We start from the raw sequence: 27,791 nt of genomic DNA on the forward strand, positions 1-27,791 counted from the left end.
GCTATGAATTCCCCCACCCTATGTCTATCTTAACAGGCTAGGATTTTGAAGCGCTGTCTCACATACTTTGGGCACGTGGCCAGGAGGCACTCGGTCCTTGGAGAAGGACATCATGCTTGGAAGGGTGGAGGGACAGCACAGGAGAGGAAGACCCTGGGTGAGATGGATTGACACTAACGGGGCAATGGGGTTTGGTGTGTCAGAATTAGTGAGACTGGCTCAGGACAGTGACTATGGCGCGCAGGTGACTCGACAGCACATAACAACATCATAACATGTCTATCTCGTGTTAGGGATGGGGCCTGTTCACTGCATGGTTGATGGTGAAAGAGGCCCTTTCATTTCTCTTTCTGTAATTTCAAAGGAAAAATCTGGAAAAGAACCAAACCTTGTACTTATGTGACCCGTAAGACTGAGAAAGTGATTCCAAAGTTCTCATTTGACTTTACATTCAGCTTCTGTTGGCGGGGGGGCATGGAGAGGAATTGTAATTATCCTTTTTTGTAGGTGATAGAGGCAGGGCTCACAGGAAGTAAGTGACTCAAATTCCTGGACTTGCACCAGGAAGAATCAATTACCTTACACAACTGAGGTTTCCTAAATGCTTTGCTTGTATCAAAGCTGCTTAATCTTGATCAAGATTAAATGACTCTGATACAGGCAAGGTATTTATTTGCATTTTAGAAGCTGAATGTAAGGTTCTGTTTTTAGCTCCATTTTATAGATAAGGAAGGTGAGACTCAGGGAATGAGAATTAGTTTGTCTTCTAGAAAGTGGGGAGGGGGCGAATCTAATCTAAACCTGGGCACTCTAATGTTTGTAAACCTGGGCACTCTAATGTTTGCTCTGATGTCCCTTTCCCGTTTACTCTGCTGGCTACATAAGAACTTTCAAAGTTTCAAACTGATCCAGGTTAGATTCACTGTGGAGAGAGTGTTGCCAAGAAGGCAATCTTCCGGGACATGCTTGAATGCTGATGTAAAAATAACCAAACTACCAATTTGTGGCAAACAGTTACTTTTAAGTGACATGAGGGACTCACAAAAGAGTTAATATTTTAATCAGTTTGCGCCTCCTTCCCTACAACGCATCCCTAATATGAATTATTTAGAGAGCCATTGTTTAGGTACACTCCCTCCTAACCTGAGGAGATGTTCCTAATTTCCAGTGGCGCCCATGGTAATCAGGTTTCAGTGCTGGGCTCAGTCCGAGCTCTGGCTTTCGTTTACGTTGACTTCACCCACAATATGTGTCTCCGCTGTGGTTTGTTGAGAAATAGAATGAATTGGGTTGAAGTCAGACATTCGTGGTCTCCACTCTTAGCTCTGTTATTGCTGTTGTTGTTGTTGTGTACGGTGGAGTCAGAACCGACCCATAGCTGACTGATGGACTTTCTTAATTCTATCATTACTTAATCTCAGGGTTTCAACATCCTTGTTTGTAAAGCAGAGAAAATACCCATGTCACTGCCAGTTGTAGGAACCAAATATCTCTTTCAGGATCTACCATATAGGAGATGTTCTAGAAGTATCAATTCCTCTGTCTGTTCTTCTTGCCCTAAGGTAACTTCTTGACCTATTTCGTGATGGAGAATAATTTTCCCATCACAGCATCTAGCAGCACCTTAGGTCCTCAAGTTGCCCACGTGTAACATAGAGCCCTCCTCTCACAAGGCTCCTGGGAGAAATAAGGTAGTCAGATCAATAGAAAAGCGCTTTCTGAATCACAATTCGGATTACTCATTTCCTTCTCACCCAGCAGTGCCTCCTACGCTTAACAGTCCTAGTGCCTGTTCGCCTGTTCCTTGCTTTTCGACGTGCTCCCACACCTCTGCCTCCCTCCTTCTTCTCCCTCCTCCCTGTTCCTCTTCTCTCCCTTTCTCACCCCAACCTTGCAGCAGCCCTTTGAAGGAGGCGGAGCCCAGTGGTGCCATGCTTGAAGACCCAGGATGCTAACCAGCAGTGCAAGCCCACCAGGTTCTCCCTGGAGAAAGAAATGACATTCTGCCCCTGTGAATGAAGATTAACCCTCCCACCAAATGACCCCTCGGCTGTTGAGTTCATTCCAACTCATAGAGACCTTCCATTGCATTCCAAAGGTCAGCACAAGAGAGGAAGACCCCTAGGAGATAGTGGCCGCCATGAAGGGTTCCCACTGGGCAGGGCTTGGAGCTGTTGTCCACACATGGGGTCAGTGACCCACCAGAACCTCACACCAGCAGCCACAAGTCTTCCCAGGATCCTCCTGCATCCTCTTTCTTCCCCAAGTAACTGGGAGATTCGAACTTCCACTCTTTATGTTCTCAGTCTGACACGTAACCCATTATGCTCCCAGGGCTCCTTCCCACAAAGGGTTAAACCCTCAGAAAGCCTTCCAGGCAGTGCTCCTCTGTCCACAGGGTCCCCATGAGTGTGATCAGATCGCAGGGGTTTGGGTTTTCTTGAGTTGAAGGAGGTGAGGCAGCTTTGTTTGGCATTTTCCTTGAGGTCTGGTGAGATCATACCCCTTCCTAACAATTCCTCACACCCAGGACCGGGCCGCAGAGTCTTGTGATCTTCCCGGGGGGGGGGGACACGGCCCTCTTCCCAGTGTCTCGCTTAGTGAGTCTGTGCTCACCAGCTCTGGTGGCTTGGCCATGCCGGGATACACGGCGCTGGTAGCCTCGGTGAGGGTGGCCATTAATTCCTCCCCAGCCTGGGCGCAGACACCCTGCACTTGATTCCCAGCCCTGCTCTTTCTAGATCTCCAGCTCATCAGGGACAAACTCACCGCCTCTTGAACTAAACATTCTTTGTGAGGAGTTTGCTGTGGGTAAGCCTCTGACTAAACTGTGGCAGAACATTTTTGAAATGTTTTCTGAAGCTGAAAATATTCTTCCTTAAAGTGTTTGTCACTTTGATGACAAATGCCTCGAGAAAGTTCTCTAAAAAACCAGTTTCTGCTCTCCTTTCCCCATCCAAACAGAAGATCCACATCCAGGCTCACAGGCTCATCAAGGACCTAGTGAGAGAACTCTCTCTGCCCGGGACCCAGAAATGAACTGGAGAAGGGCTTTTCCTCTGAGTGGCAAAGAGTGGTATCAGGTTGTGACGTTGCCCACTCTTCATTGCTCTCCAGTCCTGAGCCAGATTTTCTGGCTAGTGTGAGTCTGTCTCCTGGATGCGTTTGGTTTTTTTTATGGAAACCACGCCCTTGGGAAGACAAGATATTTGTCCCCTTCCCAGGGGACAAATCAAGAAGATTGGCTGAGCCACTTGACCATATTTGTTTCTGGATGGAATTGACATCCTAAGAACACACACTATGAAACACAGGGCAGATGAGATAAATGAAGGCAGTGTCTCCAAGTGTGGCCATGAAAAAAAAACCCCAAAATAACAGAACCACAGAGTGAGCGATTCTAAAGGGTAGAAATTGATTTCTCAGAGGTCATGGGTTAGAAGTGTGGATTGAGCCTTCTGGGCACTTGGGGAGAGAAATTGTTTTGTGCCTCTCCTAGTTCCAAGTGTCTCCCAGCAATTCGTGGGATTCCTTTCCTGCTTATAGATGATGTACCCGTCCCCATATGTGACTGTTTCCACTTCTGTGTTTCTGTTCTGTAAATGACCATTGAGAGGAAAGAAGGACCCGTCCTATTCACGTATGACTTCCTTAGTGTATCTGATGTTTTTGTTGTTGTTGTGATGTGCCATCGAGTCACTTGTGACTCATAGCGACCCTATGTACAACAGCCCTAAACTCTGCTCTGCCATGTGCCAATCACACTGTCTCCAGTACACCCATCCCGATTACCCCAGTCACTGAATCATTCCACCTCATAGAGGTCCTTCCCCTCTTGCGCTGTCCCTCCATCCTCCCAAGCATGTTGTCCTTTTCCAAGGACTGGTCCGTCGTCACGTGTCCAAAGTATGTTAGACGGAGCCTCAGAATCCTTGCCTCCAAGGAGCCACCCGGTTTAACCCTTTCCAGGATGAATCTGTTTGTTTTCCTGGCAGTCCATGGTACTCTCAGTACTCTTCTCCAACACCACAGCTCAAAGGCATCAATTCTCCTTCTATCCTCCTTGGTCATTGTCCATCTCTCTGATGCATAACAAGTGATTGTGAAGACCATGGTCTGTATTAGACACACCTTAGTGTCCAGAGAGACACCATTGCTCTTCAGTACTTTGGAGAGGTCCCTAACAGCAGACTTTCCCATGGCAATGTGCCTTTTCCTTTCCTGGCCACTGGTGCCAAGAGTGTTGACTGTGGGACCAAGCAAACTAAAGCTGTGTACAATCTCAATCTCTTCACCATCCATCCTGATGCTGCCAGTTGGTCCAGTGGTGAGAATCTTTGTCTTCTTGACATTGAGCCTCAATCCATATTGAAAGCTGCAGTCCTTGACCCTCTGCAGCAAGCGCTTCAGTCCTCCTCAGTTTCAGCAAGCAGGGTTGTGTCATCTGCATAACGCAGATTGTTGATAGATCGTCCACCAATCCTGACCCCACATTTCTCCTCATAGAGCCCAGCCTCTCGGATAATCTGTTCTGCATATAGGTTGAAAAGGTATGGAGATAGGATGCATCTCTGCGCAAAACCGCCCGGAATCCATTCCTCAGGTCACCTAGAGGGGGCATAAAGAAGCCTTGACTGGCGGAGAAGTTGGGCAGCTAAAGGGTCCATAAATCTCCTCACCCATTTCCCAGGTAACATTGAAGATACCAAAACCACAATGCACAAGATGTAGTGTCCTGGAATTCCCATTCTTTACAATGTTCCCTATAGATTGTTGTGATCCATGAAGTTAAATAACTTTCCACAGTCAATAAAACACAGATAAACCTCTTCATACTATTCTCTGTTTTCAATGTCCATCTGATGCCAGTAGTTATATCTCTTGCTCCGTGGCTGCTTTATCCAGCTTGAATTTGTAGCAATTCCTTGTATACTGTTCCAGAGGAATTTTTTTTATTAATGTTCAGCAAAAATTTACTTGCATTTCATATTAATGATATTGCTGAACACTTTCTGCATTCTCTTTGATAATCCTTCTTTGTAATGAGCCTAAGTAGAGATCTTTTCCAGTTAGTTGGGCAGGTAATTGTCTTTCAAAGTTCTTGTCATAGATGAATGAAGACGTCCAGGGCTGCATTGATTTCTTGAAACCCCTCAGTTGGTATTCCATCAATTCCTGGAGTCTTGATTTTAACTAACTCCTTCAGTGCACCTTAGACTTCTTCCTTCAGTGTCTTTAGTTCCTGATCATGAACGTCTAAAATGGTTGAGCACTGACCAGTTCTGAATGATGGATTGACCCTATCAATATTTCTATCTGGTATAGGAAAGCATTCAGTTACGTTGCCTATAGAATCCTTTAGTCTTATAACATTGAATTTGAATCTTTTTTTTCAGTTGTTCATCTTAAAAAAAACGATGATAATTGCAATGGACTTGGGAGGGATTGCATAGCAATGAAAGAGTTTTACTTATCAAGGAGAAGAATGAATTGGGGAGAGGGGGTGGGCAGGGAGAAAAGTGCAACAATGAATGACTGGAAACCCTAAGTCTCTTATAAACATTCATTAAAATTACTTAAAAAAATAAAAAAATTAATAAAAAATGCTAATAATTATCTTACCTTTTGGTTTCCTAACTCTAGGTGTTTGTACATTTCATTATGCTAGTTTGCTTCTTTTCTCTGATATATTCTGTTCGGCTCTCTTATTTAATCATTTCGTCTCCATGGCTTTATCTTTTCTCTGTATTCTAGGACAAGTTTTATTGTCTCTTTTGATACCTCTTTTGAGTTTTTTGGGGGATTTTTTTTTGGGCGGTGTGTGTGTGTCTCTTTTTAATGACTTTTACTTTCTCGTAGATGATATCCTTGATGTCCCCCAACTTCTCTGGTTTTCAGTGTGTTATGGTATCACATCTCTTCTTGAGATGGTTTCCACATTTGTTGTTGTTATTGACCGTTGAGTCAGAAATGACCCAAAGCTGACCCTCTGGCAGGTTTTCAGAGGTAGTTAATGACACGGAAAGAGATTGCCCATCCTTCTCTGGATAATCTGGTGGATTCGAACCACGTGCCTTTAGGGTTGCTGCACAGCTTCTTGACACTAGGCCACCAGAGCTCCTATAAAACCAAAGTTATATTTTGGCTCCTGTGCACTTATTCTCATTTTTTCTCAGCTTCCATTTGAATTTGCAATTGCAATTAGTGGTCTGTCCCAAAGCCGTGTTTTTTCCAACCACTAGTCCTTCTTTGCTTTCAACTTTTGCATCTCAATAATCAGTTATTATTAATGGACCTTGACTGCATGTTTGATCCATTGCAGGGTGCTGAGCTGTGTAGAGTTCCTTACATACTTCACCTTTGGCCAATGTACAAATTTTAATAGTTTTATTAACAGATCTTTCTTGTGTGTGTATGTATGGATGTTATTCTAACATTGACAGCATTGTTCTTCAGGAACTGTTAGTTGAGTGGTAGAAATGTCTAATAGTTAGAAGGTAAAGAATGGATTCCTCAGCGTGTATTATGGCGTAAGGTGAGGGACATTGAAGTATGAAACAGGTCTGTATCACAGCCAGTTTCTTCTAAAAGGAAAACAAAAATTTGATGCTGTTCTTTGCACCACAGAAAAAATGCCATCCTCACCGTTGAGCAGAGTGGACTCTGGTAACCAGGGTTCTTCAGGGTTTCCAGTCCCATCTGGCCTTGTCGCCCACTGTGCTGCTTTCATCTTGGCTCTCACCCTTGTTTTCAGTGGCTACTACATCTCTGTTGAGGTGGAAGTTGACAGTTTCTTTTCTGCCTCTAATTTCTTAATGTGTGACCTCTCCCTGAGATAATACAAAGAGTCTCTAAGTATTGAAAGCCTCCCAAGTTCCTACAGCTGACACTGCACGAGTGAAATGAGAAGCCACTGTTCACTGTACATAGTGATGGGCTTTGTCTGATGTCCATTTAAAATGCACTCTCTCATTCAGCCCATGCTGGAGGGGAGCCCTCCCTGGTTTTTGTGCCTCCCCAGCTAACTCTACTGGCAGCTGTCTGTCTAGGCTACCATCTCGTCTGCACATCCAGGCTTGGGCTGGCTGTGTTCACTTATGAGGGACAGAATGGCAGAAATATTCCCTGTGACCATCTCAGAGTTGAGGCTCTGCTGTATCTAATCTGGAAGTTACATGTGGCTGGTTTACATTTTTTTCAGTGAACTCACATAAACTTAGCATCTGAAGAGTCTGCGAGGGTCCCAGGAACCATCTCTGGGAAACAAAGCTGACTGTGGGATGCTCAAATCCATCTGCATAGAAGCTCCCTCTATCCATGCAAGACCTTTGGTACTGGGCCTGAAAATGCTGGACTTAGTTAGGACAGGCCCTGAGGGTCCCCAGTGAGTGAGGTCCACAACTGCTCAAATAAAGTCCTGGAGGGCTAGCAGAGACCTTGGAGACAGAAAGTAATTTCTCTTACCTGACTCAGAGCTACTTCTATGATTTCCATTTTACAGAGATTATGAGGACAGTACAGGCTCAGACAGTTTCATTCTATTTCTACATGGGGTCACTGCAAGTCAGAACCAATCTGATGCTTCAAACAGCAGCAACTTTGCAGATGAAGACCTTTAGACATGAAGGCCTTTATTCTATACTGTCTGGTTACTAGTAGCAGTGAGGGCTGGGATCTTAGGGCTGGGTTTCTCTCACCTACCTGAGACCAAATCCTCTCTGAACCATCTGTAGACTCATCCTTACATCTGACTGACGTCTGATGATGAGAGTGACCATCAGTCTTCCAAAATTAGTGAGACAAGGTTACGCATACCTTGTAAGAAGGTGAAATATATATGTGAAAATAGAATTACACAGAACGTGCAGGTGGGCCGAGCAGATTGTACCCTCCGTATTATTAGAGCAACTGTTGCAGGATTTTCTGTGCTCTGAGGATCCAGTGTCTGTGAGTCTGTCTGTCATTATCCACTCCTCTCCTTTTAGCTTTGCTCTGTCTAGGCTCTTGTTTTAAAAATTACCATTTCCACTGGGTCCTAAACGAGAAACAGATTTGGTGTTGGATTATTGTTTTGTTTCTTTGTTTTTGTTTTGTTTTTAGCATATTGAAATGAATCAGTTGAACAAATTCTTTCCTTATTGATGGAAAGAATTTGGGCTTCTTGCAAAATAAAGTAAGCTGGGGAAGGAGAAGGGTTAACAGCTCTCAATGTAGCCGTCTTCAGGATCCAGACCTTCCGAGGCCAGGAGAGCCTTGACCTCCTGGAGCTGACAAGCTCAGGTTGAAATCACAGCTCCGAGCTTCAGAGTGGCAGAAGGAAAACCTTTCCATCTTTTCCTGAAGTTGACAAAGGCAGGCAGAGTTGGCTTTGCCAGACAGATCGCTGATAAAAGAAGCAATTGCATAATCTCCATTGTGCCCAAACAGCCTCGTAGTCATGGCAACATCCTCAGAGCCTTGCCACACTGACAGCCCGGGAGATGGCTAATAATTGCTTCCCAATAATCACAGCCCCTGTGTAGGATGGCTTCTGGCCCAGCCTGGATCTCCGCGAGTGCCGCCGTCTGTGGGATGATCTGTGTGGGAGGTGCTGAGGGGAAGTGTTGGGGTGAGGGAGGCTTTGGGGGTTACTGGAGGCGAGTGGGCAAAAATAACTGCAGGCACTTGGATTCATGTCAAGCTCAGATGTGACTTGCATGCCAGCAAGTGTTTCTTTGAAATGAATCTCCCATTGAACCATGCCTTCTCTGTTCCTCCCCTGGTGCCAACTTAGTGTACCAGAATTATGACAGCTGCCCTTAGCAGGTCTTCATTGAGTACAGTTTCACCCTCATACTCATTGGAATAGTAGTCAGAATTATTTCCATTGTGTCATTCTTCTACTCAGGAATCTTCTATCCCTTACCCTTCCTATTTTTTTACCACTAAATTCCTGTCTCTTTATCAGTTATTTCCCTGTCTTGCTCAATTTACTTCATACAGGCATTGCCATCGTTACTTCCTAGCTTACACTCTTCTTTTTAGCTGGTATACCCCTCTTTTGCCTCCTTTGGAATTTTCTTTTCTTATTTTTAAATTTATCTTGATTTCATATTGGTTTGCATACAACATTTATATATACCATGTTTCATTCCTATACATAGTGTTTCACACATTCCTTCCTTCACATTGTGTTTCATACAGTGTCTCTTTTTTAACTTTTTAAAATTCATTTTAATGAGTTTATAGAGACTTAGGGTTTCCAGTCATTTCATTGTTGCACTTTTCTCCCTGCCCATCCTACCCTCCCCCAATTTGCTTTTCTTTTTAAAAAGTAAAAGAAAAAAAATCTTTCATTATTATTTAATCCCTCCCCCCAAGTCCACTCCACTGTTCAGCCTTCATTCTCGACTCCTGTCATGACAATAATATCCAATCATATATCCCTTTTAAACAGTTCTCTCCCTCGTCTGTTGCAATGCAGTGTATATATCATTCTTCCCCTCCTATCTTCTCTCAACCCCAATGTCAGTCCCGTTTTGCAACAGTGGCCCTATGCAATAGTCATACAATGTATTTTCAATTTCCATAAAATTGTCTTTCATAAAATAAATCACCATCAATCTATGCCCACTATTGCCCCATTTTTTTCAGGTCCATAATGGATTTTTAATGATCCCTTCATTCCCTCCACCTAGCAAACTCTGAGACCCCATATTTTCTTACCCTTAACACCTCTATTCCTGCCCCTTCTCCTTTTGGACTCTTGTATGCATCCTGCAAGCTTCCTTTTTATTTTTACAATAATGGTCTTATGTCACATTTGTCCTCATGAGATGGAGTAAGTTCACTCAGCATAATGTTCTCCAGCCTCTATTGTATTATTTAGTATTTTTTTGAAATTGTTGTTCTGAGTGCTGCATAGTGATCTATTGTGTTAAGGTACCACAATTTTTCAGTCCATCCATTTGTTGATGGACATTTGAGCTGTTTCTATTTTCTGGCTGTGTGAATAATGCTGCTGTGAACATCACTGTACAAACCTTTGTTTGTGTCTCTGTTCTATTTTCCTCAGGGTATATTCCTATAGCAGTGGAATAGCTGGGTCATATGGAATTTCTGTGTTCAGATTTTTTTTAGGAAATGGCAGATTGCCTTCTAGAGTGGTTGTACCATTTACAATCTTACCAACAGTGTGTGAGAGTTCCAGTGTCTCCATATCCTCTTCAAAATGTATTGATGTCTGTCCTGTTAAACTTTATCAGTGTTGCTGGGGTGAGATGGTGTCTCATTGGGGTTTTGATTTGCATCTCTCTTTGCATGTGTTATTGCCAGTGATTTGGAACATTTCTTCACCTGTCTGTTGGCTATCCAAAGGTCATCTTTTGTGAAAAGTCTTTCCAAGTCTTTTTGGGTCATCAGTCTTTTTTCATGGAGAGGTCTTGTTGTATTCTGTAAGCTGCCATTATGAGACCCTTGTCAGAGATGTCATTGCCAAATGTTTTCCCCAGGTTTTTTCTTCACTCCTTTGGAAGAAGTCTTTGATGCACGCAGGGACTTAATCTTTAGAAGGCTGCTACTTAAATAAACACATTCATTTATGAAAAAAAATAAAAAGAAGGCTGCATTCACCGATATTGTCCTCTCCTGGTTGTGGATTTCTGGCCCTATTTGCCAGCCTGTCTGTACCATAGGCTTGGCCTTCTAAGTTTTGTCCCATTTTGTCTCTTCTGGTCTTTGTGGTTTTGAGCTTTACCACTAGGTCTCTGATCCATCTTGAGTTTATCTCGCGTATGTGTACTTTTGTGAGATGTGGATTCTGTTTCAGGTTAGATGTCCAGTTTTGCCAGCACCATTTGCTGACAAGGTTGTCACTTCCTCATTTGATAGGTTTTGTTTCCTTATTGAATACCAGTTGACTGTAGGTTGATGGGTTAATTTCTGAGTTCTCAATTCTGTTCTATTGGTCTATGTGCCTATTGTTGTATCAATTCCATGCTGTTTTGCTTATTATAGCTGTGTGGTAGGTTTTGATATTAGTGACTGCTATACTTCCCACTTGATTTTTGTTTCAGAAGTGTTCTGTTATTCTTTTCTTTTGCAAATACATATGCCAATTTCTTCTATCTCTTTGAAAAATGAGTTTGGTATCTGTATTGACAACATCATTTTTAATCCAGAAAGACTAACAGCATTTCCCTTGCAACCAGGGGCCAGACAAGGATGCCCTCTTTCACCATTCCTCTTCAGTATTGTGTTAGAAGTACTTATTAGGGCAATATGGTAAGAGAAGACTATAAGAGACATCCAGATCAGCAAAGAAGTGGTAAACTTGTCCCTATATACAGACAATATGCTAGTGTACATAGAAAACCCCAAGGACCCAACCAAAAAAAAACCCTGTTAGAATTAGTAGACCAATTTAATATATTGGAAGAATACAACATAAATATAAAAAATCAGTGGGATTCATCTACAGTAACAAAGAAAATACAGAGAAGGAAACCAAGAAACAGCGCCATGTGCAATAGCCAACCGCAAACTGAGATACTTGGGAATAAACGTAACTAAAGACTTAAGACCTTTATAAAGAAACGACAAAATAGTGCTGTGAAAAACAATAGGAGACCTAAATAAAAGGAAAAACAATTGTTGTTTGTTAAGTGCTGTCAAGTTGTAGATGACTCATCCAACCCTATGAATGAGAGACCCTGAACACTTGTATAACTTTCATCATTTCTCCACATTCATAGTTTCCATAGGCAAGCTATTTTGGAAGTGGATGCCACTCTTGCTTCCAAGCTTGTTGTAATCAGGAGCTCCACCAAACACTGTCCACCATGGGTGACCATTCTCGCATTTGACACACATCAGTATCACAACGTTCAGCTTCACAGCCACCATGAGTTACCTCTGTATAGCAAATGGACAGACTAATGCTATACCACTTAGTTGATGACTCTAGGTTGATGGGTTAATCTCTGTGTTCTCAATTCTGTTCTATTGAATTCTCAGGTCTGAGGGCCACATGTTAAAAACACCCACCTTTGGCTAGGTAACATAACTTTCTATCCACTAGGCCAACAGATCTCTCTCTGTGTTCTTGGTTTATGGATAGGAAGACTAAATACCGTGAAAATGACAATCCTATTCTACCAAAAGCAATCTACGTGCCGCTCTCGCTTACTCTTTCCTGCTCTTTTACTTTCCACACCACTTTCTTTCTCAGGAATTCTTGCCCTTTGTTTTCTTTTTTTTTTCTCCATGAATCTGCTTTCAAGTTACCCTTTATTTCTTTCCTCAAGAAGCTTTCCCTGACTTTAGCAGCTGGGGCCATTAGTGCCTCCCAACTCTAGATCTCTTATGATTTTCCTAGTTCAGTGAAAGATAATCTTCTCTCCAAGACACTGCTTTCCTTTGGATAACAAACTCTCCCTACATGCCTGCCCAAGTCGCCTTTTTCACCTTGTCACCACCACCCATTCTAAGACAAGATTTTCTCTCTTCCCTGATTTATTTTCCTTGATAGTGCTTATCATGCCCCCTGATGTCATCCACCATCTCTGTCTCACTCCACTGTTCTGTAAGCATCAAGAGAGCACAGTCCCAACTGCCACAACAAAGCCTGGGATACAGTCTGCCCTTAACAAATGTTTGTTGAACGATCCAGCTGACTGAATGCATTCTTACTGATTGACCAATTCACATCCAAAATGAGGAGGGGAGAGTGGGTGGCGTTAATCCTTTCCATCACGAACATAACTGCCGCTGATTTCTAAACAAATCAATTCACTTCTCCTATGAAAGGCATTCGCTTACCTCACAGATTGCTGTGAGGTTCAAGTGCAATAAAGTATGTTTACAAAATGTTAGATTGGAAATCAGCATTATGGAAACAGCTGTCTGTGGAACTGGAATTAATGTGCTTGGGAGGACAGAGGGAGATGTTGGGCCCCGGGATTGGCATAGTGCTTAGTGTGTTGTGTTTCTAATTGAGAGTTTGGTGGTTTGAACCCACAAATATTCCCAGGAGAGAAAGATAGGCAGTCTCCCCCATAAGCAGTTGTAGCCTTGATAACCATATGCAGTTCAAATCTACCAGCTGTGTTCTGGGGAAAGATGGGATAATCTATATCTGTAAAGGTTTTCAGGCTTGGATATCTTATGGGGCAATTCTACCCCATCCTATGGAGTTGCTATGAGTTGGAATTGACTCAGCAACAGTGGACTGTTAGCTTTGAAAATAAGCATTGATACACCCAGGTTTATCTTGGCTTTGTTCGTGAATGGATAGAGAAGCTCTGGTATATTCACATAATGCAATACTACGCTGCATTGAAAAACAATGAGTGAAGTATCTCAATCACAAAAGGACAAATACTGAATAGTGACACAGTTGTAAAATGGGACTGACATCGGGGTTGGGGGGAGACTGAGAGAGATGTGATAAATTATGTATACTGCATTGAAAAAGATGAGTGAGAGAACTGTTTAAAAGGGATATATGATCAGGTATTATTGTAATGTCAAGAGTTCAGAATGATTTATTCCTATTCACAGTGTCCCAGAACACAGAATTGTGATCATGCGAAACCTACACCTAGACCAAGAGGGTGTTGTAACAAACAGAGCAATAGTTTAAAATTAAGAAAGGAGTATGTCAGGATTGTGTCCTATCTGCATACTTACTCAACCTGTATGGTGAGCAAATTATTCAAGAATCTGGACCCTGTGAAGAAGAATAAGACATAATGATCGGAGGAAGACTTGTCAATAACCTGTGTTATGTAGATGGTACAACCTTGCTTGCTGAAAGTGAGGAGGACTTGAAGTACTACTTGCTCTAGAAGATCAAAGCATACAGCCTTCAATATGGATTACATCTTGAGGTCAAGAGAGTAAATTCCTCACCACTGTACTAATAGGTAACATCATGATGGATGGAGAAAAGACTGAAGTTGTCAACCACTTAATCTTTCTTGAATTCACAGTCAACACCTTTGCTACTAGCAGTCAGGAAATCAGGAGATGCATTGCATGGGGCAACTCTGCAGATGAAACTCTCTTAAATTATTGAGGAACAGTGATGTCAGTTTGAAGACTAAGGTGCATCCAATTTAGGCCATGGTCTTTCCAGATCACTTGCTGTGTGTCTGAGAGCTGGACAATGAGTAAGGATGGCAAGAAGAATGTATGCCTTTGAGTCATAGTGTTGGAGAACAGTACTGAATAGCCCATGGACTGTGAAAAGAACAAACAAGTATGTCTTAGAGAAAGTGAAGCAGAGTCCCCCTTGGAGGCAAAGATAATAAAGCTTCATCTCACATCCTTCAGTCATGTTGCTTGGAGAGGCTAGTCCTTGGAGAGAGACATCATGCTTGAGAAGGTGGAGGGTCAGCGAGAGAGGAAGACCCTCAACCAGATGAATTGACACAGTAACTACTGCAAAGTACTTGAGAGTGTCAGAAAGTGTGAGGATGGCACAGGATACGGCAGGGTTCAGATCTGTTGTTCATATGGTTGCTGTGGGCCGTATTCAACTCAGTGGCACCTGACAACAACAACAACAACATGCCTATTCAACTGTATGCTGAGCAAATAATTTGAGAAGTTGGCCGATATGAAGAAGGCTGTGCCATCTGGATTGGAGGGGCACTCATCGACAATCTGTGTTATGTAGATGACACAACCTTGCTAAAAGTGAAGAATATTTGAAGCATTCAAATCTAAAATCATCAGTATGGATTAGAAGTCAATATCAGGAAAACAGAAATCGTCCCCACTGGACTAATAGCATGTTGATAGATGAGGAAACGTTTGAAACTGTCAAGGATTAATTTTACTGGGATCCACAATCAACTCCATGGTAATAATAGTCAATAAATAAAATAAAAAAAAATGTGTTGTTTTGGAAAATATGCTGCCAGGGACCGCATTAAAATGCTAAAAAGCAAGGCTATCAGTATAAAGTAGAATATAAAGTGTATCTGATCCAAGCCACACAGTTTTAAATTGATTTGTATGCATCTGAAAATTGGACAATCAATATGGAAAATGATGTTCCTTATGCAAAGGCCTCTGCTAAACACAGCTTATATTTCTGGTAGTTCTTTGTCAACCATTTCTCTCTTCCAGTCAGTTTTGGATATTCTTCAGCAGGATTTTGCTTGTGAGTGATACAATGATATTTTTTTTTGTAATTTCCACACTCTCTTGGGTCATTTTATTTTGGAGTGAGAATAAATATGCATCTCTTCCACTTGGCCAGGTAGTTGTCCTCCAGATTTCTTGTCACAAACTGGTGAGTATGTTCAGGGCTGCGTCTATTTGTATTCCATCAATTCCTGGGGCCTTGTTTTTTGCCAATTCCTTCAAAGCAGCTTGAACTTCCTCCTTTATCACTGTTGCCTCTTGGTCGTATGTTGTTCCATGGAATTCTTTGTCAGCCAATTCTTTTTGGTACAGTAACTCTGTGTACTCTGTGTACGCGTGCCATCTTCTTTTGATGCTTGCTGTACCTTTCAATATTTTGCCCATAGCATCCTTAAGTACTGTAACTCAAGGCTTAAATTTGTTCTTCCTTTAGGTTAAGAACTGCCAAGTGAATTTGTCTTGTTGTATTTTCTGACTCTGCACATTTCATTGTAGAACTTTGTTTTTTTCAAGCTGTGCTTTGAAATCTTCCGATCAGCTCTTTTCTGATTTCTTCCCTTTGCATGGCTTCTCAGCATTCTAACACAGTACTCAGAGTCTCTTCTGACAACCATCCTTAGATGGGATTAATGGCAGGTAAATGTATTAGAAACAGTGAGATCAGCTCAGGATAGGGCAGGCTTCATTCAGAGCTGTTGTGCATAGTGTCGCTGTGAGTTGCAGTTGACTTAACAGCACATGAAAACAACACCGTCTAACATACTTTGGACATGTTGTGAGGAGAGACCGGTCCTTAGAGAGGGACATCTGGTAGGGTGGAGGGACAGCGCAGGAGAGGAAGGCCCTCTATGAGGTGGATTGATTCAGTGACTGGGATAATCGGGATGGGTGTGTCAGAGACAGTGCATTTGGCACAGGACAGAGCGGAGTTTAGGGCTGTTGTACATAGGGTCGCTATGAGTCGCAGGCGACTCGATGTCACATAACAACAACAAAAACAACACCAACAACAAGAATCCACGCCTCTGAGTCATAGTGCTGGGGAAAGTACTAACTACCTCGTGGACTGCCAGTGGAACAAATTTGTTTTAGAGGAAGTGCAACCAGGGTGCTCTTTGGAGACCAGGATGGTGAAACTTTGTCCCACATGCTTTTTGTATGTGCTGTCAGGACAGTTCAGTCCTTGGAAAAAAGGCATCACATTGGGAAAAAGTGGAGGGTTGTTGAAAAAGAGGAGGACGCGCCACCGAATGAATGAACGCAGTCACCGTAATGATGAACTTGATCATGGAAGAGATGGCAAGGATTGGCTAGGAGAGTGCAAGGTTCAGATCTCTTGTTCCTAGAGTTACGGGGAGTTGTGGTTTGACTTGATGGCACCTAACAACAGCGACAGCAAACGAATGGTGATGTCATTGTTAGGAGACTTTGAGGTCATTCTGACTCATAAAGACCCTATATACAATAGAAGGAAATGGTCTGGTCTCACAATTAGTGCTTGCTTTGACTGCATGGTTGCATTCACTACATCTCATTTGAGGGTGTACCTATTTTCCTCTGACCATCTACCGTATAATGTCCATCTCCGGGGACTGACCTTTCCTAATAACATGACCAAAGAATATAGGACAAGGTCTTGCCATTCTTTCTTTTAAAGATTATTCTGGCTGAGTTTCTTCTAAAACAATCATAAAAGGGAAATTGGTGGTACGGTGGCGGCTGACTGTAGCCTCTCCTAACTTCCCATGGGGAAATACAACACAATTACCTATTTCTAGGAAGTCAGACATGTTAGAATAGGAGGATTAAGGACAATGAGAATTACAAGGAGGAAGTGGCAACTGTGAATATATTGTGGGGACATCAATGAATGTTATAAATGAAAATGTGTTCAGGTGGTTGAATGGAAAACGGATTTGCTTTGTAAATGTTTTACTCAAATCACGGGAGAAAATGAAGTTGTTATGTGCTGTCGAGTTGAGTATGACTCCTACTGACCCTATGAACCACATCTAGTCCTGTGCTATCTTCATTGTCTCTGAAACACTGGAGCCCATTGCTGCAGTCACTGTGTCAGTCCATCTGGTTGAAGGTTTTCCTCTCATTTGGAGAACCCCCCTCTTGCCAAGAATGATTCTTTTTTCTAAGTATTAGCTCTTCCTAACAACATGCTCCTAATATGTGAGAGGATGCTTTGCCCTCCTTCCCTCTGAGGAGCTCTCTGGCTTCACAAGAGAGACACAGAGAAAAAAAAACTGCTTTCCAGGTTCCGCTTGCTGTGACCTTGGCTACTGCTCACATGGAGGAGAGACATACCTGCCCTCTGCTCCTTTGCTGTCCTACTTCCAGTAAATGCTTCAATTTATTTAATCCAAAAAGCTCCTTTCATTCCTCTCATCAAATGCAATTGAGAGGAGCTCAGAAAAAGGAGAGAGAGGGACGTGATGGGCGGAAATAACCGGAATAGCTGAGGGGAGTCCTGGTGACAGGATCTCCTGGAAGTGTCCCCAGCTGGGGAGAACAGATGGCATGGTCGCTCTCAGCAGGCGTTGCAAGGAGATCTAACAGGGCCATATGTGAGAGAGGATGGCTGTTGGTAGGGGGTGGGAGGTGGGGGCCCACCCAGCTGTGTGAAAGGGTTGCCAAGACGGAGTTCTGGTTTATTGAGTAGCAAAGAGCAACATCCAGCTGCCTGCAAATTACAGTGACAGGATGCAAAGGCAAGAGAATATTGTGTAAACCTTATTTACAGATCAATAGATAATCTTTCATAAGCAAAAGGTCAGCCCCCAGGAAGGTGGGGCAGTAAAGAAGGAAATACTGTGTGCAAGCACATTGACTTCACACACACACACACACACACACTTGAATACTTTGATGCCTATTCTTCTAGTTAAAGCACATTTCTTTATTCATGAGGTTTGGGGTTTATTTCATTGCCAGAGCACTTCAGATTCCTCAGTGAAGTGTGAAGGCTGTGATAAAGAGCACTGATTTCTAGTTGTCTGGAATTCTGTGTGATCAAATGATCAGCATGGAATAGAATCAACACAGAGAACTAACAGAACATACTTCTGAATATGTTAGAATGCGGAAATAAAACCCCACTCACCTCTAAACCTCTGTAATTCCCTGCTCCGGCGACTGCAGTGATAAACATTTATCCTGACTTAAGGGATAAAACAGTCGCCAAAACAAAAACAAGAAACAGCAATGCAGTCGTATTGGTTCCTCCGTGAACTCATTTATCCAGTTTATACTTTTCTTGGCTTTGAAGAATTTCTTCATTTCGAAGAATACTAGAATTTTTGCCATCCACCCGTACCTGGTTGCTGGGTCGTGAAAGTGTTTATGGCTGTGACTCAGAGACAAATACGCTTGGAAGGACATGGAAACTTGACTCTACTATATAATTCTCTATACTAGAGGGCCAGCTGTGAATTCAGGTGCTCTCCCTTAACGTTTTGGAAAATATTTCAGAGGACCATGACCTGAGCCTTGATTAGGTACCATAGTGTGGAAAGAATGTTCCAATTCTGAGAGTCCAAAGGTGCCCCATGCTGAGGACATGAATATTGGGTAAGAGTCCACATGGGGCACAGAGATGCTTTAAGAAAATTCAAGATAGGAAACTCTTAATCATTAGTTTTTGAGAGAGATCTTGATGGTAATGGGTGTGAGAAGATCTTGCTTACTATTGCGCGTTGCGTTATTACCCATCCCTGGTTCATGATGTTCACGTACAAATAAAACACAAATTTACCTGGTCCTTTGCTATCCCTTTTACTGGCTGTGTATCAGATCTTTGTGATCCATAGAGTTTTTACTGGCTTCTTCTCAGTAGGGTATCACCAGATCTTTTTTCCAGTCTTAGTCTAGAAGCTCAGCAGACATGTACTTGGCACACTATTAACTTGAAGACGGGTGGGTAGTGACTGTCTGGTGTGCCGGGAGGGAACCAGGATCTCAGGCATGGAAGATGAGAATTCTGCCATGGTTCTTGTGTACTTTAGAATTATTGAAATACTGGGTTGTGTTGTTTTTTTTGGTTCTTTTTTCTCTAGAGAAATCAAGGAAAATCCTTTAATAATGCCACAATCTTTCTGAAAGACTCAGGAATTTTTTTCTTTCCCTAAACATTTATCACGCAGTGCTAGCAATGACCTCCACTCAAAAGAGGACATGGCTGGAATCTGTATCCCTCCCACTTTATGTGAGCTCAGTAGGGAGAGCGAGGTGAGACTTAGCCCTACTCAATTACTAAGAGAGAAAAAGGCACCATAGGAGGAGGAACATGGTGACAAACATCACAGACTTCATCCTCTTCCAGTGTCAAGGCCACAGTGTGTTAAAGTCAGAACCCTCTCTTCTAAGGCTGTGGTTTCCATGGGCACATGATCACAAATTCCTAGAAAGGAAATATTAGGATTCTTCTTATGAAGAATAAATGCTACTGGTCCAGAAATATGGACCGATCATGGAGCCAAATTATGGATTCTTTAATTTTAGAATTTGCAATGATTTCTCGCTCTTGATTCACTTGCTTCTAATCCACCATTCTCTATAATTCTACATGCATTTGGTTACCCATGGGCTGCAGAGTATGTGTGACAAGAAGTGATTTTCTTCTTGGACTCTCCTTTGAAGGGTCATCTTTGCATAAGGCATGATTGATAATATGTGAAAGGATGCCTGGGAAGCCTCTGTGGCTCACAGATTTTACTCATAGGCTTTTTGAGAGAGGGAGGAAGAGAGAGAGAAGTTGAGAAGGAAGAAATCATTTTCCATGCACTAATAATTTTATATTTGTGTAGTTATTCATAGTATGTTTACTAAACACAATTGGCAAAGTCGTATTTTTAGCAGGCAAACTCATTTAGATTTCAAAACAACTAAATATAGAGTTAAAGGAACTGAAATGTGAAAATACTAATTGACTAATAAATATCAGGGTCTCACAATCTAGTCTCTCTCACTTGTATGTGTAATCTTGTCTATGCTGCTCCACGTGCAAAAGCATGTCTCCAAGTCTTCTTTTTCAGCCAATACCAAACATTCTACATAATCAGTGAAAATATTAGTGGTTATGTGGTCCAGTAGTTTGATTGTTCAAAATGGCTTTCCTAGGCTTTGACTTTTGCCACACGGCTGGACGAGACTGTGCTAATGATGTGAATGAGGCAAATAGCACCTTTTGCGTGGTTGTTGTTATGTGACATCGAGTCATTTGCGACTCATAGCGACTCTATGTACAAGAGTCCTAAACACCGTTCTATCATGTGCCAACCTCACCGTCTCCAACACACTCATTCCCACCACTCCACTCACAGAATCGATCCATCTCATCGAGGCTTTTCCTCTCCTGCGCCATCCCTCCACTCTCCCAAACATGATGTCCCTCTTCAAGGACCAGTCCCTCCTTGCAACATGCCCAAAGTATGTCAGACGAAGCTTCAGAATCCTTGACTCCAATAAGCATTCTGGCTTCACCCTCTCCAGGACAAACCTGTTTGTTCTCCTAGCAGTCCATGGTCTATTCAACACTCTTCTCCAGCACCACAGCTCAAAGGCATGAATTCTCTTTCTATCATCCCTAGTCACTGTCTAACTCTCCGATGCATAGCACGTAACTACAAAGACTATACCCTGGATCAGGCGCACCTTAGTCTCCAGCCTGACATCGTTGCTCTTCAGTACTCTTGAGAGGTCCCTCACAACTGACTTTCCCAAGGCAATTCGTCTCTTGATTTCCTGGCTGTTGTTACCAAAAGTGTTGCTTTTGGGTGGAAACATGCAAATATGATGTATACGCTACTGATGAGGGGTTGGTCAGTTTTGCCATCCTGTTAGGCTTAAATTGAGCATGTTCAGGGGCAGAAAGTGGATTCTTGCTGCCAGCAAAGAAGAAATTGATACTGCAGTGCATCGTTCAGGGTCACTGATTCCTGTGTGACATGGACTGAGACCACCGGCAGCAGCAGAGGTGGTGGAGGACCAGAGAGCGATATCAAAATTCTTGAACTAGAACTACTATCTCACAGAGCTAGCACTGAAGACTTGTCTCTAGGCTTACTCGAGGGATGGGTGAGAAAGCTGGACAATTAATAAGGAAGACTGAAGAAGAATCTACAAAGAATAGCTTTGAATTGTGATGTTGGAGAAGGTTACTGAACATACTATGGACTGCCATTAGAACAAACCACTCTCTCTTGAAGGAAAGAAAACCAGGGTACTCACAAGAGGCAAGAGTGGTGACCCTTTTTCTCACTCTGGGCTTATTTTCAGGTAGTTTGGACGTGTCGTAAGGAGGAACCAGTCCTTGGAGAGGAACATCATGCTTGGAGTGGTGGAGGGACAGAGAAAGAGAGGGAGACTCTCAGTGAGATGATTTTGATGCAGTGACTGGGGTCATGAGAGTAGTTTTGTCAGAGACAATAAAATTGGCACAAGACAGAGCAGGTTTCAGGGCTGTTGTACATAGGTTCGCTATGAGTCGCAAGCGACTCGACAGCACATAACAACAAAAACAGTAACTAGAGGGTAAAGAGACATCACGCCTGGGAAGGGTAGAGGTTCAACAAAAGAGACAAAGACCCTCAAGAAGAGGGATTGACATAATGACACAGTGGTCCCGAGTATAACACAGATCATGAAGATAGTGCAGGACAGGCCAAGGTTGAGCTTTGTTGTTGATAGGGTCACTGTGAGTCATGGTCAATTGGATGGCACCTAACAACAGCAACAACAATGGCCTGTAGTCTTGCAGCTGAAGGTCAGATAACTGATGAATATGCCTCAAAAAGCTGTCCTGGCTGAAGAACTGTGTGCTGTTGTTGTTGTTGTTTGATGCCATCGAGTTGTAGACGACTCATAGCGACCCTATGAATGAACAGCCTGAGCACTGTTCGTACATAGAGTTTCCGGAGACAAGCCATTTCGGAGTGGACGCCGCTCCTGCTTCCAGGCTTGATTTAGTCTGGAAGCTCCAGCCAGCACTGTCCACCATGGGTGCCCATTACCACGATTGGCACATCACCGTCACAGGCTTCAGCATCACAGCAACCACGAGTTAACCTCTATACAGCAACGCACAGACCAGTGCTATACCACCTAGAAGAATGTTTGACAGGAAGACAGTTTGAACCTGTGTGCTGTTACCTACCTGAATTATTCACTTGCCAAATTCCCTAATAAACCCCAAAGTTGTGACTGTGGTGTATGGGTTCTGTGTGGTCATTGCAAATGGTTAAACCCCTGCAAGGGATGCTTGGTGTTTGAATTGATAGAAATAGGTGCAGCCAGAGTGAGGGCACGTCTGAACTAATTAGGACAGAGAGGTTTATTTTTGGTTGTGTTTTAGTTGATAGAAACTATTTTTCCATGAAGAGTTAATGGGAATCAGATGCCGCTATCTCTAAACTGACTATATTGTTTTACAAGCTGTCAGCTCTCTGTATTCAACACTTCCTCAAGTTTTCCTGATAGACTTGTATACTTTGGTTTGTTGACCTAAAATTGTCATTCTACAAATACTTGATACATTTACTAGTTTTTTTAGCATGATGTTTTTATAGTTTACAGAATATTTTCATTTCTAAATCTCATTTGAAGTTCATGTACTAGAGTGTATCTCAGAATTCCAAGGACTGAACACAGTTTCTCAGGTAGTAAATGAAAGATTCAGGAAGAAGCTTTGCCTTTCTATTCCTAAGGCCCATGCCTTATCTGTCACTCCATATTTCCTCCACTTTTTTGAATTTAGCCTGGGGTTAGCTCTGCAGAGGACATAAAGACCATGTCCCGAAAGAACAAAATTGATTTAGGAAGCATGATTCCTTAGCTTGAAACAAGAAAAGATCACAGCCTTTTTTTCAGAGTAAGTAAGATTGGCTACATAATTTGCAGGCTATAGAACAAGATGAAAATGAAGGACCTTTATTTAAAAAATTGTTTGGTATTTACAGACAGTAACAATATTGAATATACCGTGGACTGCCAGGGGAACAAACAGGTTCACCCCGGAGAGGGTGAAAGCAGGCTGCTCCTTGGAAGCAAAAATTTTGAGGCTTCTTCTGACACACTTCGGACATGTTGTAAGGAGGGACCGATCCTTGGAGAGGGACATCATGCTTGGGAGGATGGAGGGACAGTGCAGGAGAGGAAGACCCTCTGTGAGGTGGATTGATTCAGTGATTGGGTGGGTGTGTCAGAGGCAATGCGATTGGCACAGGATAGAGCAGGTTTCAGGGCTCTTGTACATAGGGTCGCTATGGGTTGCAAGCGACTCCATAGCACATAACAACAACAATAGAGAGTCAAACCTAGTGTAAAGTCTTTCCAAACATGGGGCTCTGTGTGGCTGCATAGACTGTATGTTGGTGAACCCTGTATCTTGCCTTTGAAATGAACTCAGTGCTGGATAATTTTTTGGTTTTCTCAGACCCCTTCTGGGGTGCCTCTGAGAGATCAGGAGTTCCAGGTCCTGGTTCTGTTAAATCTTCTAGTCTTGATTGAGAGCTAAGGCATAGAAAAGTCAGTGCTACCAATCATTCCTGTAACACTAGTCATATGCCAAGGCTTGGAGACAGAGTCATAAGATCATTAACAACAGAACAATTCAAATTCACTGCCGTCAAGTTATCTGGACTCCTGATGATTTTCCATCAGGTTTGGAAGCTCTAATTCTTTACAAGTATAGAGTGCCCATCACTCTCCCATAGAGTGACTGGGGTCCATCCTGAGCACTGACCTCTTCATTTGCAACCTAACACATACGCATTACACCCTCGATATCACTAGTAGCTCACATCATCGGGCATTCACCTTGTGGCAGGCACTGTGCAAAACTTTTTACACATTGAACGTTAATTGCAAAACACTTGCTCAAATTTTCCCTCCTTCCTGTATCCACGCCCCTTTGTGATTGTGTGACTTTGCAGCTTCCCCACCAAGAGATCTCGTCTACACAAATCAATCTTAAAAGACAGAAAACCGAATTGCTCCATTGAGATGAGGATGGTGAGGCTTAAGCATGTTCATCCTGGACGTGTCATCAGGAAAGACCAATTGCTGTTTGTGGAAGTAGAGGGTTAGCAAAGAGGAGGGAAGCCGTCAAGGAGACGGATTGACACACTCGCCTCAACACAGGAGTCGGACTGTCCCCACAGTCAGTCATGAAAATGGCCTGGAACTGAGGGAGCCTCAGTCAGCGATACATCAGGTTACCACGAGTTGGACCTGCATCAACAGCGGCTAACAGTAACAGCACACTAAACAACCGAGTCTCCTTAGCTGTAGAGAAGCCCTGCTGTTGGAGTAATTGAATGCTGAGCTTCTGGCCAGAGGGTTGGCGTCCACATCCACCCCCTGGCTCCGTGAAGGAGGGAGCTGGGAGTTTACAGACTCGATGTCCCTTTGAATCAGTGTCATATGGGGTTGCTTTGAGTAGAATCATTTACTTAATGACATTTAATAATAGTAACGACCACCTAGCTATATCAAAGATAACCCGTAAAACCCAAACTCTTCGTTATGGAGTTCATTCTGACTCTTGGGGGCCCTGTGGGGTCGAGTCGAGCTGCCCTATATGGTTTCTAGGGATTTAAGTCACTGTGGGCGCAGATTGCTGGACTTTGTGGAACTACTGGCCTTTTGAGTAGCTTGACAACTTTCCCCATGAAAGGGCCTTTATAAAAGACACAGTTAAGGAAATTAGCATATAGTATATTCAGACTTCACAAGAGCCCAGCAGATACCTATGTATACAAATCATTGTTACTGTTTCTCATTCACAAGGGCTGACAAGAATGCAGACAATTACTGTGGACAGAGTTCACCTTGACATAGAGAACCAACCCTTGCCTGCATTTCCCACTTGACTGTTTTAATCATTCTTGACACATAGGGACAAGGTCAGTATTATGCGAGCAGCTCTCCCTGTCCAGGAATTTCATAGTAAACAAGACAGATAACCAGCCCCTGGGTGTGACATTCTGTAAAGACACAGAACAAGGTGTTGTGAACCCAGTTGTCTCCCAAAGACATGTTGCGGTCCTGATCCCCGAACCTCTCTCTCTGAAATAGGGGTTTCTTTTTGCTCGTCTAAAAAAAGCCCTTCTTTTGTTAGGCCAATAAGTAGGATGGATCCTAAATCCAATCCCTTCTGAGTGGTGCGTTGTGAGAAGAGAGGGTTATACAGGGAGAAAATAAGAGACCATTTGACAGTGGAGACACATGAATCTATAAACAGCCAAGGAGAGCCAGGGACTTCTTCCTGGCTCCAGATAGAAAAAGCACAGCAAAGTCAAAGTCAAAGAAGTCCTTAATTTGGACTTCTAGACTCCAGAACTGTTAAGGCAAAGAAATGTTTGTTCTTTAGAGCTAAAAGAAAAGAAGAAGTAGTGAAGGGGGAGGAGTCTCTCTTTTTCTACCTCTTGAATAACAGCTAGTATGGTGTATTGTTTGGACTAATGAAATTCCCTTCGAGAGAAGGTGTGCCGTTTCAGTGTTTGGGCCAGAAGCCTCAGCTGTCTTTTGGAATGGCACCACAGCCATGGCAGCAATCCCATCCCGTTGATAATGAAAGTCACGTGGAGGAGAGCACATTCACCCTGAACGAGATCATCCAGAGCTTTCAGCTCCCACTTGACCTACTTGCGAACCCCAGACACGTGAGCTTAGCTCAGGTCAGGCCAGTCAAGTCCAGATCAACGGAATCAAATCAGTTAATGGCCTGTAGAGAGATTACAATGGTAAATGGTTGTTAGTTAAGAATTATTATTATGTTATGCACACCCATGTTTATCGCGGCTTTGTTCACAATAGCAAGGAGTTGGAAACAACCTAAGTGCCCATCAGCAAACGAATGAATAGAGAAGCTGTGGTATATTCACACAATGGAGTAGGACAGTGCATTGAAAAACACGGAGCTCATGAAATATTCAGAATGGGTGACCCTGCAGGACATTATGCTGAGTGAAATATCTCAGTCACAAAAGGACACATACTGCATAGTGCCACTGTTGTAAAACGGGACTGACATCGGGGTTGAGGGGAGACTGAGAAAGAGGGGATAAATAATGTACACTGAATTGAAACAGATGAGGGAGAAAACTGTTTAAAAGGTATATGTGATTAGGTATTAATGTCATGACAGGAGTCCAGAACGAAGGCTGCACAGTGGAGTGGACCTGGGCAGAGGGATTATAAAATAATGAAAGAATTTGTCTTTTACTTTTCAAAGAGAAGAGTGTACTGAGAGAGGAGGGGTAGGCAGGGAGAAAAGTGCAACGATGAATGAATGGAAATCCAGTCTCTGCAAATTTTCAGTAAAATGAATAATAATAATAGAGTTATTGTTATGTTAACAAATAGCAGATACGTATACACTATAATCTCCTGTCTCTTAATGAAGGAGATAAACTTTATGAGGTGAAGACCTTGGATGTGATCAAGAGGTAGGGAGTGATTGTGGAATGACTGTACAGTCTAGATTCTGAACAGTTATGCTGTGGGACCCTATCATAGAATGTAGAACCCTGTTGGACCCTCAGTAAAGTCACCTGAATGGAAGATACACAGAGATTTTGCTGATGGGAGCAGGCCCAGCGGATGGAGCTCAAACACCAGCAATCTCTCTCTTGATAAAATGCCATTTCTGTTATTAACAAAAATTTATAAAATAAAACATTATAATAACTCAAAAGAAAAAGAATGCATATATTCAAAACAAGAGAGACAATGTCTTTGAGGTCAAGGTCACAAGCTAAATGCTAGCAGACATTTGGCGGCATCTCATTAACACTCAATGATGAATGAGATTCTGCAAGAGGTCCATGTGAACGTCCCATTAATGTAAATGGCATTCCTTATTATGTTTTTTTTTCCAAATGAAAACAAAATACAATGACATTAGTAGAAGGCTCTCATTAAACAAAACTAAAATTCACCACCAAGTATCACACCTACTTCTGCCCCCATTGATGATAAAAGGCATTTTTATGTCCAGAGTGGCTAGTGGGCATTTCATTAAAAGAGGAATTGCACAATTCGGTCGTGGAAGACCGTAGGAAGTGTGAGTACTCACAGGTATTGAAGATTGGGAAGGTTCTGGAAGGCGTCAGGGTCGATGTACATCAGGCTATTGACCTTTTCAATTCTACTGTAAGAGGAAAGACTCTGTAAGCAATTTGGGGAGTAAAGACTATGACATTGTTTCCCACATTATCCAAAGAGCACAACAACAGCTCATCCACCTAGCCATTGTTTCAGTGGCTGTTAGGCCAGTACGCTGTGCCTTTTTCTAAGCTAAACCATAAATCGAAATACCCACTTCATTTTGTTTCACTCTGACCCTCAGCGTCTTCCTGGCTCCTGTCCATCAATTTCATTGGAAGATCTGCATACTATTTACATGCTCATTGGTGTCAAGTCCATTATGGCCTAGAGGTGAAGGTGAAGAGTCGAACTGTCGCCTAGGTTTTTCAAGGCTATAACTCTTCAAACTCAAGGGAGGAGACTGTCTGATATTTTTCCTTCTGTGGAGCAGCTGACAGCTTTGAACTGTCAGCCTTTTGGTTAGTAGCCCAGCGCTTAGCCCACTGTGCCACCAGGGTTGAACAAAGTATTGGTATTCACCTAGAGCAAAGCTGAATTTTTAA

At 42.8% G+C, this 27,791-nt stretch overlaps 1 protein-coding gene across 1 annotated transcript in view; it reads right to left on the reverse strand.

Annotated features, from left to right (window-relative positions):
- The window catches only part of LOC102851043 (follicle-stimulating hormone receptor-like), a 379,630-nt gene that overhangs the window by 173,479 nt on the left and 178,360 nt on the right, over positions 1-27,791 (reverse strand). The window contains exon 4 of the mRNA XM_006881015.1: positions 27,218-27,292. Within this exon, the coding sequence (XP_006881077.1) occupies positions 27,218-27,292 (75 nt within the window). The remainder of the gene's footprint in view (positions 1-27,217; positions 27,293-27,791) is intronic.

Source organism: Elephantulus edwardii, unplaced genomic scaffold, assembly GCF_000299155.1.
Source record: "Elephantulus edwardii isolate Elephantulus edwardi_28Jun2011 unplaced genomic scaffold, EleEdw1.0 scaffold00011, whole genome shotgun sequence".
In the NCBI taxonomy this organism is placed as follows: domain Eukaryota; kingdom Metazoa; phylum Chordata; class Mammalia; order Macroscelidea; family Macroscelididae; genus Elephantulus; species Elephantulus edwardii.